The sequence below is a fragment of the Saccopteryx bilineata genome, chromosome 2 (assembly GCF_036850765.1).
Source record: "Saccopteryx bilineata isolate mSacBil1 chromosome 2, mSacBil1_pri_phased_curated, whole genome shotgun sequence".
In the NCBI taxonomy this organism is placed as follows: domain Eukaryota; kingdom Metazoa; phylum Chordata; class Mammalia; order Chiroptera; family Emballonuridae; genus Saccopteryx; species Saccopteryx bilineata.
This window is the reverse complement of record NC_089491.1, coordinates 2,391,325-2,408,439: the sequence shown is the minus strand read 5'-3', so window position 1 is coordinate 2,408,439 and position 17,115 is coordinate 2,391,325. Positions and strand designations below refer to the sequence as shown.

Sequence of the window (17,115 nt, the reverse complement as noted above, 5' to 3'; positions counted from 1 at the left end):
TGACATGAGGGACAGCTTGCAGCCAGGCGACAGGGAGCCTCCGGGGGCTGAGTGACCTTGAACCTCACTGGCACAGACACCACAGGCCTGGCTTTGCTGACCCGTCTTACACCATCAGGAACTTCCTACAGTGCCACGTCACAGGGGGGCATGGACAGGGGCTCACGCCCAGTGACCAGCACAAAGCCAGAGACAAGGACCCAGGCTGTGTCTGTGCAGTGAGCAAGCCTTTATTGAGACTGTGTGCTGTTGGCGAGGTCTGGGGCATCGGTCACTTTTATCCCCGCAGGGGGGACGGAAAGGGCTTGCAGTCGGTCAAGGGCACAAAGCTGAGGGTCACTGACAGGGGACAGGGGACAGGGTGGACTCCCTCATTTACATGAGACCCCTGTCCTCCGCTGGGGCAGCTCAGGACCTGGTAGGAGACGCCCCCAGCAGGCCACCTGCCTTAAGTGGGTCGCACCTTCATCTCAGACAACTTGTAGCTATAGTTGTAGCCTCTTCCCGAAAGCCAATTAATGCCGGCGGCATAAGTGGTGTGGGTCCCCCTCAGGTAGCGACCGTTCAGGTTTGACACGTGACAGTCATAGTACCACCAGGCTCCTCGGTAGGACTCAGCACAGCTCCCTGAATTGCTGTCATTGTCACGGTCTTTGGTGGAGAAAGGGTGGTTGTTGTGGGGCATCAGGGAATCACCTGCTCGGAAGGAAAGTGGGGAGTTTTACACACAGTGCTCGGGGGTCCTGGATCCGGGGTCCGGTCCTGTGAAGCTGAGAGCACTGTCCACCGCACACGTCCAAGGGTGCTGCTCATGTGACCCAAGGGGACACTCCCTCTGCTGACACAGCGGCCTCCGCATCCCCTCGTCTACTCCACACCGGCCAGTTCACGGGCAGCTGTCCCTCAGAGGGGAGCCACACTGCCCGGAATGCCAGGATCCTCAATGTTGTAATAATATAATGTTATAGTAATTAAATAGACTATATAGAAATATAAAAAATATGGAAAGATATATAAAAGTAAGATTTAATGTTAAAATTAATTAAGGAAATTAATTAAAGTTATGCCGTCTGGATAGGAATTAATATCACGTGTGCAGATGTGCTAAACAGACTCTGACTTTCCAGCAGGGCCCAGTTAGTGTGTGTGTGTGAAGTTATACATAGGTAAGAAGTGGCTTGATGTCATATCTCTAAGTTAAGGTAAACAAGAAGCTTCCCTAGGAACAACTTAAAAGTGGCCCAATGTGACATTTCAGTAGATTCACATAAAAAGGGCTCCCTGCCAGGAACTCCCAAAAAGGAGGTTTGAGGTGATATTCCTGCAGATTGACACCCGTTAAGAGGCCTTGGCCAGAAAAGGTACTAAAGCCCCCGCCCTCCACACCCCCCCCATTGCTGTAGTCACCCAGACTCCAGCGTGAATGTGGACTGTCTCCACGCTGCTCTGACCACAGACAGCCCAGAGGAGCACGCCCCCGGGGCCCCCGGAAGCTGCACCCAGGCACATCGAAAGGATTTGTAATAAACTGCCTGTGTGATTCTTGCAACTAACTTGTGTGTCGGTTGTGTTTTTCCTCCAGGGGCAGTTAGTGTCGGCACTGATCAGTAGCATCCTCACAGCCGCCTCAAGAGTGGTCTGGAAGAGGCTGCCAGCCCTGCTGACAAGCAGGGGTGTCCCACTGCACGGGGAAGTCGAATCAGGGACGCCTGATCGAGTAGAGCTTGGGCTCCACTGGGACACTCGGGCAGCACAGGCTGCACTGAGCCCCACAGAACGGGGCTAAGTCACCCTCTCCCCTTTCTCATCAGTGACGGAACCACAGCCTCAGTGATGGCGAGATTAACCCCGTCCTGTCAGCACGTGTGTTGTGTCCTCTGCATGTACAGTGAGGTCAGGGCCATGCCATCCTCACACAGGGATGACAGTGATGTGCAGTCTCCACCCAGCCACGCCCAGAAGTCGCAGACAGGACACCAAGCAGGTTCCCTCTGATCCCCGCACGCCCCTGCCCGGGGAGACACTCACCGGCGGTGCCCCCGACGAAGGCACCCAGTTCAAGCTTGTACTTCTCCTGCTCGCTCCCCAGCTTGAATGACTGGTATTTGGCAAACTGCCGGGTGCCCTCGAAGTCCACGAGGTCGACACGGAGCTCGCTGGTCCCTGTTGCAGAAAGATTGTAAGTTCCCACAAGGAGGGACCCCATACCTCTGGAATTTGGGCACATTTTCAGGGACTATTTGAACCTGGCATCCAAGGGGAAGCTCCTCCAAGTTCATATAGACTGTCCTTGGTTATTAAGAGGTTATGGAAACCTACTTCCATGGGTCCTTCCACCGAACCCCAAATTCCCTACTCGTGGTCAGTGGACAGAACACAACCCCCAGTGGCATTTCCCTGCAGTGGGTTGTGAGTTCACTCAGCGCCTGGTGTGAGAAACTGCTTTCTCCTTTGTCTGAGAGTGACGTCTCAGTACACAGTCGAAGGGAACAAGGACAGAAAGAATTCTGCAGTCCCCCAGGCTAGTGACAAGATGACCCTGACAGGTGAGTCAGTGGTGAAGACGCTGTCCCTCTCTGACCCTGAGAGCTGGTCTGCCGGGGGTGGGAGGACGGGGTGGGGCCGGCTCTTCGCCTGAGCCCGCATCAGGGAAGGAGACGCAGTGGGCGGAGAGGTCAGGGCCGGGCACTGGGCAGAACCCCGATGATGACCTCTGTGTCCCTCCGGTCTTGGGTTCTAACATACCAATAGCTCGTGACCAGAGGAGGTCTTTACCCCATAATCCACTTCCTCTCTGGCTAACACTCAGCATCTAAGAGAATACACGTCCCATCCCGTCACGGTTGTGACAGTTCCTGTCCTCAGAGGCCACCACATGTGGAGGAGAAGGAGCCGTCTTCTGTTCCTGACGGCCCAGGTCCGAGGTCAGGAAGGGGCATGTGGACTTCAGGGCCCCAGGACCCCAGGCCCACGGCACTGTCCTTACCCTGGGCGGTCAGGGCGTGGATGTTGTCATTCCCCAGCCAGAACTCGCCCAGCTGGCTGCCAAAGCCCTGCTTGTAGGTGGCCCAGTCCCGGTAGAAGTCCACGGAGCCGTCCACCCTTCTCTGGAACACCTGTGGGGAATGAGAGGGCTCGGGAGAGGGGCCCGCTGCCGTCCAGCACTGCCAGGCACCCGTGCACGGCCTCGTGGGCCCATCCAGACCCCAGGGGAGGTCAGACTGGTGTCCACTGTGAGCAAGTATTGGCTCAGAGAGGCCAGGCGACAGGCCCAAAGCCACACAGCGGAGGGAACAGAGCTCTTGCTGGGCCTTGTTCCAGGGCCTGGGTCCACTCCCTGCCCACTGCCGGCCACTCTCTGTCCTGGTGAAGGAGGGGGGCAGACCCAGACAGAGGGGACTGGGCAGTTTGACGGAGGCCACAAAGCACGTGTCCTCCCTCCACGTAGAACCTGGTCTGTGAGATTCCCGGGCACGAGCGTCTCCGCCCAGGGACCACACGGCCGTCCCGCCCTGACACTCACAGTCCAGCCCCCGCCGTCCGTGTCCATGTCACACAGCACAGCCAGGGGCCGGCAGTTGGGCAGGTAGATGGTGTGCCAGCCGCTCAGAAAGTGCCCCCTGGTGAGCAGCTCCTTGCAGTTCCGAGGTCCTGGGAAGGGATGCGGGTCGTGGATGCCATGACAGGCCCCGGGCGGGGTGGGGGCAGGGCCAGGAGGAGGGAGAGGCCGGGGCCCTGGGCGTCTGCACAGGCGGGGAGGACTCTGACACCTGGGACAGACGGACACGTCCCCTCCACCCAAGGCCACCTGCTGTGATGGCCAAGCCCGGTCAGCCAGGCCATCCTCAACACCACACGGTCCCCCGTCTTAATGCCCAGGCACAGTTCATTCCTGGTCTTTAAGGAGGGGACAAGTCTGGGCTGACAGCTGCCCTCTCTGATTGGCCAATGGAGAGGAGGGACAGGCAGGGCCCCCCGGGTCAACCAGACAGCACGGGGGCTGCATGTGGCTGGACTTCCGCCCCGTGCTCCCTGCTGGTCGGGGCCGGGACGGGCTGGGGTCTACGGCAGAACAGGGACAATGGATTCAGGGTTGTCACCCACCTGTGTCACAATCTTCAGCTGTTCCAGGCTCTCCTGAAGGTGGGACAGACAGGCAGACACGTGTTAAAGGTGGGAAGTGCAGCCCTGTCCCCTGCACACCAGGTGGGAATTAGAGGCGCTAGCTGGTTCCTTCCAGCATGGCCACAGCTACCCCTCCAGAAAAGCCTGCCCTGTCCTGGCTGACCGGGGGTCCAGGATCCTTCCTCTGCCCCTGGGGGAAACTGAGTCACTAAGATTTTACTAATGGCCACTTCCTTTGGCTGCCTTGTGCCAAAAGGTGGGGTCCCCTTGGTGGGACTCCCACAGGTGGGACAGCCATTGTGGACATGGGCTTAAGGGCAGCTGTTCCATGGGGTCTGGGCGTCATCTGAGGAGTTTTACATTTGAACACAATGTATGATTGAACTGAGAGTGTGGACGATAACTATTCTCGGGGTAACAGAGGAGTGACCCCCGGAGGGTACATTTACTGGTGTCCGTTTCTTCAATGTTTCGACTGTTTTGTAAGGAAATATGTGAGAAAAGATCTTATACTTTATAAACTACATATACGCACATATAGCATATAATTACATAGCTGTAGCACGCCCCTCTATGGGACAGTTGAGTGTGGGCACTGTGTTCACACGTTGTGTGTGCCTGCAGCCTGCTGCTCACACTTTCTGTCGACCGTGCACTTCCCAGCATCACCCCAACTTCCTACAGCCCCGGGCAGAGAGTCCAGGGGGGACAGGAGAGGTCCCTGCTCCCAAGGCTGGGACAGGCTTGAAGAGGGGTGTGGACCCCCATCCTGTTTCTCAGACCACCTCCCCCTTTGAGGGAAAAGTTTGGTTGCCAACCCAGGACCCCTGCTCCACACGCTGGGACCACTTTCTGTTCAGGGTCTCCAAGTCACCCTCTGGGGACAACGGGATGACCTCACCTTTCTCTCCACGGGCCCCCTTCTCCCCACGGTCTCCTGGAGAGAGAGAGGGGGGGGGAGAGAGAGGGAGAGAGAGAGGGAGAGAGAGAGAGAGGGGGGGAGAGAGAGAGAGGGAGAGAGAGGGAGAGAGAGAGAGGGAGAGAGAGAGAGAGGGAGAGAGAGAGGGAGAGAGAGGGAGAGAGAGAGGGAGAGAGGGAGAGAGAGAGGGAGAGAGAGGGAGAGAGAGAGGGAGAGAGGGAGAGAGGGAGAGAGAGAGAGAGGGAGAGGGGGGGAGAGAGAGGGAGAGAGAGAGAGGGAGAGAGAGAGAGGGAGAGAGAGAGAAGGAGAGAGAGAGAGAGGGAGAGAGGGAGAGAGAGAGAAGGAGAGAGAGAGAGGGAGAGAGAGAGAGAGGGAGAGAGAGAGAGGGAGAGGGAGGGAGAGAGAGAGAGGGAGGGAAAGAGAGAGAGGGAGAGAGAGAGGGAGAAATGACACAGCTGCTCATGGCAGAACATCTGTCACCCATAGAAGGACTCGTCCTGTCCCCAAAACCCCCTGTGGCTGAAGTGAGCTCAGGGTGTGGGGACAGGTGATGACAGAGAGATCCGACTGCTATTTCAGAGTCAGTGCTGGGCTGGGGTTGGGATCCCGCCCTGGGCTCACTTGGGGGCTATGGACAAGGACCCACGTCCTGTTTGAGCCAAACATCTTGTTTGGAGCAGGGGTTAGCCCCCTAGAAATGACACTGTGACACCCTCCGCTCTCTCCTTACTGCCAGAGTGGGGTCCTGCTCGGGACTACACCCTTCGTCAGGGTGTTACCTTTGAGTCCGGGGGGTCCTGCCTTCCCAGGGGCTCCAGGGAGGCCTTGTTCTCCTGCCAATTTAAATCACATTATTGAACAGAACTCCTGGACCAGGAGCCTCTGCCCCCTGCCAGGTCGGACACTTGGGCACTAGAGGGAGGGGACTCAGACCCCAGCACTCACAGGGCCCACTGCCCAGTCAGAGGCCAGCCCTGGACACCAGGAGCGCTTCCCAGAGAGCCACGGCCCGAGCCCCAGCTGCCCCTCCCCAGGAGAACGGGATGTGTCCTAATCTCTGTGGCTGCAGAGCCCCCGGGGGGATCAGCACCTGCAGACACTCAGCCCGGAGCTCAGGAGAGAGCCCACCGGCACCAGGGGTGAGTCACCCCAAAACCCGCGCTTCCTTACAAAATGCATGTTCACTGACTCCTCAGGAAACCAGGAGACTGGCTCCCTCCCATGGAATTTCAGAGCCCTGATCGACCAGGACCCACGCTGCCCACCTGAGACCCTCAGGGACACTGCCCAACTTGGGGTCTCACAGGGTAAGGTCAAGAGCTCCGTGACCCACCCTCGTCCTGAGCACTGACCTCTGCTCCCATTCGCGCCTGTGTCTCCCTTGGGCCCTGGGGGCCCGGGCAGCCCCGGGCAGCCTCGGAGAACGGTGAGCTTGTCGGAGCCGTCAGTACCCAGTATCTTCAGCTCTGCAGAGGAGCACAGGGGGCCAGTCAGTGTGCTTGGTCTGGGCCTGAGGGCCTGCAGAGCTGGTGTCCTCCGAGGGGACCTGCCACCATGGTGACCGTGGACCCAGGCAGATGGCCGTGGCCAGCACCACCTGCCTCAGCTGGAGGGTCAGCCTGGAAGCGAGGTTTTCCTGCCTCTGCTGAGGACTTGGTCCGTCCTCTCCCCTGGGGTGTGGGCAGCAGGAAGCCTTGGCCTTGGGGTCCACCTGCCCATGGGGAACCCAGCTCCTTAGAGCTGTGTGTTCTCGAGCAAGTCACTCAGCCCCTCTGGGCTTCAAAATGCGACTAGAAATAGGGGTTTGGGATGAATCGACCAGATGACACAAATTTTAAAAATCTTAGCATTATTCAGGCATCTAGAAAGAGCTTCATAAACGGTGGGTACTTCCAATAAGTAACAAGATATTTACTAGATAGTTGGGGGATTTTGGTTAATAGAACGTTGTCGCCCCCTTTCCTTGGGCTCATGACCTGGGAATTCCCGAGCTGGAGGGCCCCGCCCACGGAGGTCCCTGTGGTCCCAGGACACAGAGCCAGGTCCGGCAGGCCTGGGCCCAGACACTACCAGCTGCCTGGAGTGCAAGTGCGTCGACCACGAGCCTGAAACAGCCTCACGAACACCCACTCCGGGAACGCAGGAGTGCACAGTGTCTTCCCCGGGACGCCCGCCCTGCAAGTCCGCTAGGCCATCTCCTGTCTCTGCTCTGCCACTGGAAAGGCCGGAGGGCCCCGTCCATGCCTCTGCCCGCCCGTCTTCGTGGTCATCTGTCGCCCGTTCGGGGAGGCTGGTCTGTCCTCAGCCGCAGTCACTGGCCATCCATCTGCGGGCCGGCTCTACCCGCTCAGGGCCAGGTCGGTAGGAGACCACATCCCTTCAGGACACTGAATTGACCGAATCAGACCCTCTGGGGTGGGGGGGGCCAGAAACCTGCATTAACAACCCCCTCAGAAGTGTGGGGGGCCCCCAGTTAGAGACCCGTAAGGCACCTCTCCAGGGAGCCCACAGAAGACAGAAGGTGAAGGTCGTTTTTTTCTTCCTAGTGACAGCTGAGACCGGAAACCTGGTGGCACTCCGTGGGGGCCCATCACGGCTTGTGAGTCACACAGCCCCGTAGTGAACCCGGCTCCTCCCCTGCCCACCTGGGCGGCCTCCGGCCGGCGGACTCCCCGCCCGAGGGCCGCCCAGAGTCCTCAGAAGCGGACCCGTGTAGAGGACACACGCACCCAGGACCCGGGAACAGATCGGCGAGTGCAGTCAGCGGCAAGCGGGTGCCGGAGAGCCCGGTCAGTCTCACCTGGACAGGTGTCGTTAGCCTGGGCAGCCAGGGTCTTGATGCACAGGCACAGGAGGAGCTGGCCCGCGGGCCCCAGGGCCAGGGCGACCCGGCCCAGCTGCATGGCCTCTGGTGTTGGACCTGGGGAAGCCTCACGGAGCCGGGGAAGCCGGCGGAAACCTGGGTGTGTTTCCCAGCTCCCTGGAGGACTCCCACTTCTTATGGGCTCCTTGGTTACAGCAACAGGGCTGCTGAGGGCGTGGTCTCCCCCGCTGAGCCCCACTGAGGCGCCCTGGGGAGTCAGTCTCACTTCCCCCAGCCAGGACACCCTGTCCCCAGTTAAGAGCGTTCCCAGGACCCTCTGTGCTGGGATGGGTCTGACTTGCTGGTTCCGAGCTCCCTTCTGGTGACTCAGCTGCACCCCAACAACCCCTGGGGCTCTGGCTGGCAGGGCCACGAGGGGCAGCTGGAAATGCCTACCTTCCTCAGCTGATTTCCAGAACCTTCAGGGTCCGAGCTGACCCGCTGGTGCTCAGGGGAGCCGGGCCGGAACCTTCACAGCCGAGGGCGGCAGGACCCGTGCCTGAGCCCGAAGGCCCAGTGGGGGGATGTCCTGCACCTGGGCCTCCGAGGTCCCCCCTGTCCAGGTGGCTTTCAGAAGCAGGTGAGGATGGATCCCTGCCCGGTCCAAACACTGGTCTCTCTCTTACACCTCCCGTCTTCCTGCCTCATCCCCGCAGCGAGGTGACAGGGTCCTCCAGAGAATGTCGGCCACCCGGATGGACTCCTGGTCCCCTTGGCCCCTTCCAGGGTCTCTGAGGGGAACCCGGTGGACGTAACGCTCCCGGGAGCCTCCTGGCAGTGTGGTCAGCGGCTCTGCCGACACCAGCAAAGGGCATGGAAGTGGTGGGCACGACCGCCAGCTGACCTCTTGTTACTTATACCCCTTTCTTAGGCTTTTTCTGCCCTTACCCCCCCCACACACACACACACACGCGGGCGCGCCGGCCTCTTCTCCACGGCAATGTGTTCAGTGGGTACCTTCCTATTTTAACCACGTTCTCACAGAGAGTATTTCTGGGTGTGTATTTATAACTTCGCTAAAGTGGCATTCTGCTGCATCTCATTCTGAACGCCGTGCGCCCTCCACGAGGCGTGCGTTGTGTGGGTGGACAGTGTGTGAGCGCCCGTGTGTGTGGCTCCGAGAATGGACCCACGTGCAGCCTGGTGCTTTCGAATGCCAGGCATCCTCAACGGCAGGGATCCGTCATCTCTGAGCCGTTCACGTTTCCAGTGTGGTCACCCAGGTGGCCTGGAACCCCACCCTCCACCTCGGCCACCAAGGCTGCAGGGCCATCTCCCTGAGAGCCTGGGGGAACCTCCCTGCTCTGGCACCAGAGAGGGATGCCGGCAGGCCGGGTGTGCACAGCGCATCCTCAGTGTGACTCAGTAGCACAGGGACTGGGCTTCAGTGACACACACACACACACACACACACACTCTCACACATACACACACACACCCACTCACACACAGACACACCCACTCACACACACATGCGCACACTCACACATGCTCAGACACTCACACACACGCTCACACACACACACACACACACACACACCACCTCCAGGCCGTGCACCATCCTGCCTTCCCCCGCTGCTGGGGATTCTGAGCAGCTTGTCCACACGTGAGCAGCAAGCCCTCCCTCCCGCGGGCTCTTCCCCTGCTGTGGCCCGTCTCCCGCCACGGAGGTTGCCGTCTGCTCGTGGTGGGGGTTCAGGACAGGGTGTGCGTCTTCTCCCGTTCTGTGGGCGCCCCACGAACCCCGCCCGTGCACTTCCCTGCGCTTGTTGTAGCCTTTGCTTTGAAAGCTGATGTCTATGAAACTTTTCCCGCCTCCCAAGTCCGGAGACCCCCTCCGGCGTTCTGCTAACGGACGTCACTCGTGCGTCTCCCGAGGTCATCCATCCGTCTGGGGAACCCCACACAGAGACTCAGTGTTATCCTCCATCTTGTGGGCCAGTTTCCAGAACCGTCTGCCCAACTGCGGTCCTTCCTGCCAGGTGGGCCCCAGGGTCGTCCCCAGTGGCGGTCAGTGGGCTGCGCCCAGAACGCCCGGTTCCCGCCCGTGGCTCTGGGCTGGCGCCAGAGGGCACTGCTTCCGTGTCTTTGTGGGACGTCTGGACCACGTGTAGGGCGGGTCCACCTTCTCGCCTCTCGTCTCATCAAGTGGGTTTAGCTGTTCATGGACCTGAACCCACTTCCGTACAAGTCTCAGACCGCTTTTGAGTTCGGAAAAAAAACTTCCACTGGGATCGCCCCGAACTTGTGACTGTCGATGTCTGTGTCACATCAGGTCTTCCCGCTGGACAGCGAGGTGTCCCTCCGCTCAGACCGGCTTCTACATTCCCCGGTCCATTTTACATTTTGGGGTCAACACCCAGATCCCAGTGCTTTCTGTTCCTACCGTAAGAGGCATCTTCTGAAAACCGTATCTTCTGATTGTTATTGGTATAAATAAATGTTATTGATTTTGTAAGTCTAATGTGTCCAGTGACGTCCAATATGCCTGCTGAGTCTCTTGGCATTTTTCTAGACAAATCATTTAATCAGGAAGAGCCTCAGGGACTCACCTAAAATGAAAATGAGAGAAGACCAGTTCCCTTTCTCCCTAGAACAAGAGTAACTCATCCTAGAACACACGCACACACACACGTGGGCCCGCACACCCATGCACACCCATGCACGGACACACACGTGGGCCCGCACACCCATGCACACCTATGCACGGACACACACGTGGGCTCACACACCCATGCATGGACACACACGTGGGCCCGCACACCCACGCACACCTATGCACGGACACACACGTGGGCTCACACACCCATGCATGGACACACACGTGTGCCCGCACACCCACGCACACCCACGCACGGACACACACGTGGGCCCGCACACCCATGCACACCCATGCACGGACACACACGTGGGCCCGCACACCCATGCACGGACACACACGTGGGCCCGCACACCCATGCACACCTATGCACGGACACACGTGGGCCTGCACGCCTGTGCACACCCATGCACGGACACACACGTGGGCCCGCACGCCTGTGCACACAATGCAAACCCATGCACACTTCACGGGAGCCACACCCCCGTGTGACTGGCTCCCTGCTCTGACCCAGAATCACCAGCTCTTCCGCCAGAGAGCCTCCCCGGACAGACAGCGAGGTTTCCCGGCTCTTGTATCAGGATCCTGTTTTGAATCAAAGACCCTACACTCAGCAGGAACGGGGTCCAGTGAGGTGCTCTCACCCACAGTGGTGTGTCACCATGCCTGAGGCAAAAGCAAACAGCAAGAATGCTCGGGGCCCTGGCTGGTTGGCTTAGGGCAGGGGTCAGGAACTTACGGCTCGAGAGCCAGATGTGGCACTTTTGATGGCTGCACCTGGCTCACAGACAAATCTTTAAGAAAAAAAATAATAACGTTAAAAATATAAAACATTCTCATGCATTACAATCCATTCATTTCCTACCGCTCATGTTCATGGTTGTGGGTGGCTGGAGCCAATCACAGCTGTCCTCCAGGACAACACCAAATTTTTATTGGATAATGTGTAACGTACACGGGTCGTTGTATGGCTCTCACGGAATTACATTTTAAAATATATGGCATTCATGGCTCTCTCAGCCAGAAAGGTTCCCGATCCCTGGCTTAGCGGTAGAGCATTGGCCCGGAGTGTGGAAGTCCCGGGTTCAATTCCCGGCCAGGGCACACAGGAGAAGCGCCCATCTGCTTCTCCACCCCTCCCCCTCTCCTTCCTCTCTGTCTCTCTCTTCCCCTCCCGCAGCCGAGGCTCCATTGGAGCAAAGTTGGCCCGGGTGCTGGGGATGGCTCCTTGGCCTCTGCCTCAGGCGCTAGAATGGCTCTGGCCACAAAGGAGCAACAGCCCAGATGGGCAGAGCATCGCCTTCTGGTGGGCATGCCAAGTGGATCCCGGTCGGGCGCATGCGGAAGTCTGTCTCTCTGCCTTCCTGCTTCTTACTTCAGAAAGAAAAAAAAAAAAAGAATGCTCAGGAGGTAGGAACGGGAGAAGGGACAGCTCCAGGGACTCAGCGTTGCCATGGGGACCAGCGAGGGAAGGTGTTCGCACCAGGAGAGTGAGGACCAGCATGTGCACCACGTTCAGAGCAGCTCTGCTCACAGCAGCCAGAGCTGGGCTCAGCCCGCGTGCTCGGTGATGGGGGAGTGTGTGGGCAGGCTGGGGTCCACTGCAATGGGATATTACTCGGCCGTAGAAAAAAAAAAAGGGATGAGTTGCGGACAGATCTTCCAAAAGTGCTGACGGAGCAAGCCAGTCAGAAAATCCACACGTGATGCTCCGTTTATGTGACGTGTCCAGAACGGGCAAGTCCCAGAGACAGAGGGCAGGGCCCTGGTGCCTGGAGGCCAGAGGGGGCAGCTGGAGGGGAAGGGCTCTCTTCTCCGGTGATGAAACCTCCTCAGACTAGAAGGTGGGGGTAGCTGCCCAGCTTGGTGACCGCACCAACAACACACCCTAATCCTTTAAGTGGGCGACTTTCTGAAGTGTAGACCCGACCGCAGTTAGATGTCTTAAAAAAGGAGAGAGAGAGAGAGAGAGAGAGAGAGAGAGCTGGGCAGAAGGGGTCGACCCCAGCACACAGGCCCTCAGACGGGTACGGTGGGTGACCCCGGAGACCTGGAGGAAGGAAGTGTGTCCTGCCTCGTGTCCCAGGGTCGGGGTGACCCCCAGCTCTCTGCCCAGCCCAGGTGCCCTCTCTCACCTCCCGTTCTTTCCTTCCCTGTTCCTGACTCCCCTCCCCAGCTCCTCGCCCCGTCTCCACTCCCCCAGCCTTGGAGACTGAGTGGGAAAGAAAACCCACACTCGAGCAGCCGGCCCAGAGGTCAGCAACGGAGACGGAGACCAGTCCCTGGGCTCCGCGGGAAGCGCCCCTCGCCCCTCCGGAGGCCTGTTTTAATTTCTCAGAGATAATAGCGCCGGGCGGAACACCTGCCAGGCACCTGAAGACGGATGACCGGTGTCTGCCCGGAATCGTCGGTGTCACAGCAAATTGGAATTTATCTGTCTCAGGAGGAAGATAGTCCCCTCGGGGCTCCCTGCCGTCTCCGGCCTGCAGTCGGTCCGCGCAGGAGGACCCTGCGTGCCTGCCTCCTGTCGTTAGCGTCTTCACTGAGTCTCCAAGCCACCCGCCACCCACCACCCACCGCGGGGGGGGGACACTGGGAAGAAATAGTCTTGCATGGTCCTGCTCCGATCTGCACAGGGGGGAGGTCGTTGCCAACTCTTGGAAACTCGGGGAGAACAAATTGGGAAGTAGGGGCTTTGGGGTGGTGTGTGTGTGTGTCTGTGTGTGTGTGTGTGTGGGGGTGATGGTTGCTTGTCTTGAGTGTATTTCAAACGCTTGCGACCAGGCAACAAAAATCCAGGAGGTGAGAAACCAGTTTATCACATCTCAGGCCCCGCCTACGGCTCTTTGTCCCCAGGGGCCGGGGTGTGGTCTGCCCTCCGGGTCAGTGGTGCTGACACGCTGATGCCCTCCAGCCGGCTCGCGGGACGAGACTGGACCAGGACTGTCATATGGAATGCACGGGGGACCAGAGCCAGAGCCGTGCTGAGCGTGTGCAGCACGCACGCCGGGCGCTCGGTTCCCAGAGCCTTTGTGCAAACATATTTACTCTGCATAAAAGAATGGGCGGAAGCCGCCCACGACATTTGTTCACAGAGGAGGGCTGCATGTTTAAACTTGCATTAGGGCAGGATTAGCCTAGCTACACCGAGGGGTGTCGGGTGTGGGCAGAATGCGTACAGCTCACCCTGGCTACACCGTTGCTACGGGAGCAGCGCTGAGTGGAATAGAATATTTATTTCGCGTCAGCACCTTCCGCTCGGCCTCCCTCGTCCCCGGGCATCGCCCGGTGGAGTGGAACGCGGGGCTGACGCGGCAGAGGCAAGGCGTGAGCCAGGACACACTGAACGTCCTTCCACCCTCCCTGTATCCTTACGCCTGGTCGTCCCAGCGACGGGAGGTGGCTGTGGACAGGTGGGCGGGTTTGCAGACCCACCCAAGCCGGGTCCTTGCCTGGGCTCCTTCTCCCCTCCTGCCAGAGAGGACCCCACCATGGTCGCAGAGGAGCCGCTGCCATCCTGCTTGGTGACTGGGGAGACCAGAGGGAGTAAGGCCCAACAACTCCAACTCAAGAATCCCAGGGAAGCCTCTGATTGGCTGGCCACCTGCCAATCACGATGATAGAGGGGAAAGGGGGGCGGAGCTGCCAGACCACCACAGGGGACCTTGGTTAAGGCTCAGGCAGGCTGACCCCAAAGGTCCCTTCTGCCTGGAACTGTCTCGATCTCAGCAACGTTCAGTTCTGGGCAAAACCAGATGGCTGGTTACTCTAAACTCAAGAATCCACCTGGAAATGGCCAAAATGTAATGAGCTTGGTGAGCAAACCGTAACCTGGTGTCTCAAGCCTTCCGTTTAGACGATGTCCCTACACAGCGTTTTATAAAGAAACGCTTCAAAAAAAAAAAAAAAGGGACAAGTAGGAACTGAAACAGGGTCAGAGGGTGCCCTGCGATTTTTCCGGGCAGAACGTGCAGATCCTCTCCCCGAGCTCAGGGTTCAACTGAAACCCGCCGGGGGGGAGGTCCGTCCGGTCCCTGGCGTCTCGGGCGACCGGTTCCTCTTTCAGGGCATTGCCAGCCTGGAGCCGCTCGGCTACCATCTGGGGTCACACGCGCTTCGACAGTCGGCTCCACCGTTTCTCCACTCCCGACAAGTCCTCCTAGGAAAACCCAGTGGGGTGGTCACAACAACTCCCGTTCCCGAGGGGAGGTGGTCCCGGGTCCCAGGACAGTCGAGACACTGAAGTTCCTTCCCTGCAGGGCCAAGGCCCGAGTGGGCGCCTAATCCCCTCTGGACCCGCACAGGCAGCAGGGAGAGGGTGTTTCGGCCGCCCAGGGTCCCTGTGAGCTTGCTGAGGGCAGGAGCAGCCCCCGCCCTGAGCGTCCGGGCACCTGGGCACGCCTCAGACACGAGGGGCTGTAGAAGGGAGGGTGCCGTCCGCAGGCAGGCGCCCACCCTCTGTGGTGTAAAGAATATCTACAGGCCCTGGCCGGTTGGCTCAGCGGTAGAGCGTCGGCCTGGCATGCGGGGAACAGGGTTCGATTCCGGCCAGGGCACATAGGAGAAGCGCCCATCTGCTTCTCCACCCCCCCCCCTCCTTCCTCTCTGTCTCTCTCTTCCCCTCCCACAGCCAAGGCTCCATTGGAGCAAAGATGGCCCGGGCGCTGGGGATGGCCCCTTGGCCTCTGCCCCAGGCGCTAGAGTGGCTCTGATCGCAGCAGAGTGACCCCCTGGAGGGGCAGAGCGTCGCCCCTGGTGGGCGTGCCGGGTGGATCCCGGTCGGGCGCATGCGGGAGTCTGTCTGACTGTCTCTCCCCTTTTCCAGCTTCAGAAAAATACAAAAAAAAAAAAAATCTACAAGGATGTACTAGACGTTTGTTGAGTGCTGGCTGGGATGGCACCCGATAACCCTATCGGCTCTCTTTGTCCTTGTCTTTGACACCTGGGCTGGGGGGTGTCCTCGTTCTGTTCTGTTCATTTGCGGAGAGCGGGGGCCATGGACTTTGGGAGTGCCTCTGACCGCTGCTTTGCGGGAAGGAAAAGTCCTGTCTATTCCAGGACGCAGCCGCTGTTTCCTGATGTTGCTACCCCCCCCAGCCCGCCCCCCCCCCCCAGCATCCCGCTTCCTCGTGGGGCACTCTTCCTGGGACGCGCAGATTTCAAATTAGTTTTGCTTCCTGCAATTAAATCTCTCTGGTTTAGCTCAGCTGAACAGGATGCAAGAGATTACTTGATTAAAACCATTTACATTCTCTGGTAAAGACTGATAAATTGAAACTTTCGGGGGAGGGCTCCCCCTCCTTCTGAACGTGCATCACTGCTCACCAGACGGCTGAACCGGGGAGGTGACTGATTCAATCTGTGCATCTATCTCCCCGACCCTAGGCCAGTGCACCTCCCCTCTGCCTCCCCCAGCCCCGTGGCCGGGAGAGAGCATCTCTGGGGTGCATTTGGGATTCTGGGAAGTTGCAGGGGCCCCGGCCTCCACCGTGAGCCAGGTCTGTGCCTGGACATCCAGGTGGGGGCGGTCCCTGCAGGCTGGCTGAGCGGTTGCCTCCCTGCTCTCTCTAGGGCTCTAGGGTGGGCTACTCGGGCAGCGGGCAGGGAGCGTGGACCACGCTGAGCTACCCTGCGGTGGTCAGCAATGGACGTAGTCAGAGCAGAAACCCGACAGTGACCGGCTGAGGTTCCCACCAGGTCACTTCAGCACCTCCCTGCCTGCCTGCCCCCCCTCCCCCCACTGCGAATCCAGACCCTGGGCCTCTTCAGCTATCAGACGTCCGTGTGGGCGGGCCCAGGAAGGTTCCCGAGTCCCTCCCCACTCAGGGGGCGGAGGGGTGGGCTCGGTCTTGCTCACAGCCAGGTGGGACTGAGCACGGGCCTTTGTCACAAGGCAGAGGAGGGGGAGGAAGGGATGCCCGAGGATGCTCACGTAGAGACTGCTCAGCTTCCCAGCAGGTCCCAGTATTATCCCCACTTTGCAGGTGACAAAACCGAGTCTCTGTCGGGGGACGCTGTTGGCCCATCACCCCCAGAAACTCTGTCACCACACAGATCTGGGAACCGGGTCGTGCGACCTGTCCGTGAGGGGCCCGCCTGGCTTTTCCGGGCCCCTCACTGGACGGCAGGACAAAGGGTGTTACAGGACATCCACCAGGACAGAAGGGGGACTGTCCCGGCACACTGTGTGGGCCCTTCTTGCCCACGGACCACGTGGCGGGAACTTAACTAGCTTGCTGGTGACACTTGACACACAGTGTAAAGACAGACTCTGGCCACATGGAAAGAGTGGTTGCCTCAGGAAGCACAACAGGGCCAGTCCCTGCGCCCCACCCAGACTCCCCCTGGGACTCGGCATGGGTCCAGGCTGACACCCCCCGCCCCCAGCTTTGGGACAGGTTCTCAGAGGAGCAAGGGACACTCAGTCGCTGGGCAGGGTGGACACAGGTTCAGTCCCTCTTCCACAGAGAGCTAAGAGCCTTTCTGCACCCCCACAGACCCGCGCCCCTCGGACCTGAGGGGCTTTGGTCCCCTCTGCGCCCAGCGCCTCCCTGCTGCGGCAGAGGCAGACCCCCGTTTCTGCCCGGACCCTGCCGGCACTTTCTCCCT

The 17,115-nt window shown here is 59.4% G+C and overlaps 1 protein-coding gene across 3 annotated transcripts; it reads right to left on the bottom strand.

The window, feature by feature from the left end:
- Positions 1 to 206: 206 nt before the first annotated feature.
- Positions 207 to 8,217, bottom strand: FCN1 (ficolin 1). Of its 3 annotated transcripts, none has more exons than XM_066255715.1 (9): positions 7,845 to 8,217; positions 6,397 to 6,510; positions 5,824 to 5,877; positions 5,027 to 5,062; positions 4,105 to 4,137; positions 3,524 to 3,651; positions 2,987 to 3,116; positions 2,029 to 2,163; positions 207 to 696 (listed from the first exon to the last, which is right to left on the bottom strand). In XM_066255715.1, exons 1-9 carry the CDS (start codon positions 7,945 to 7,947, stop codon positions 449 to 451), a joined length of 981 nt encoding a protein of 326 aa, XP_066111812.1. In that variant the 5' UTR covers positions 7,948 to 8,217; the 3' UTR covers positions 207 to 448. The 3 variants fall into 3 exon arrangements, with proteins under 3 accessions (XP_066111812.1, XP_066111813.1, XP_066111814.1); XM_066255716.1 differs by having other exon boundaries at positions 4,105 to 4,139; positions 5,047 to 5,062; positions 7,845 to 8,216; XM_066255717.1 differs by lacking the exon at positions 5,027 to 5,062 and having other exon boundaries at positions 7,845 to 8,216.
- Positions 8,218 to 17,115: the final 8,898 nt, after the last annotated feature.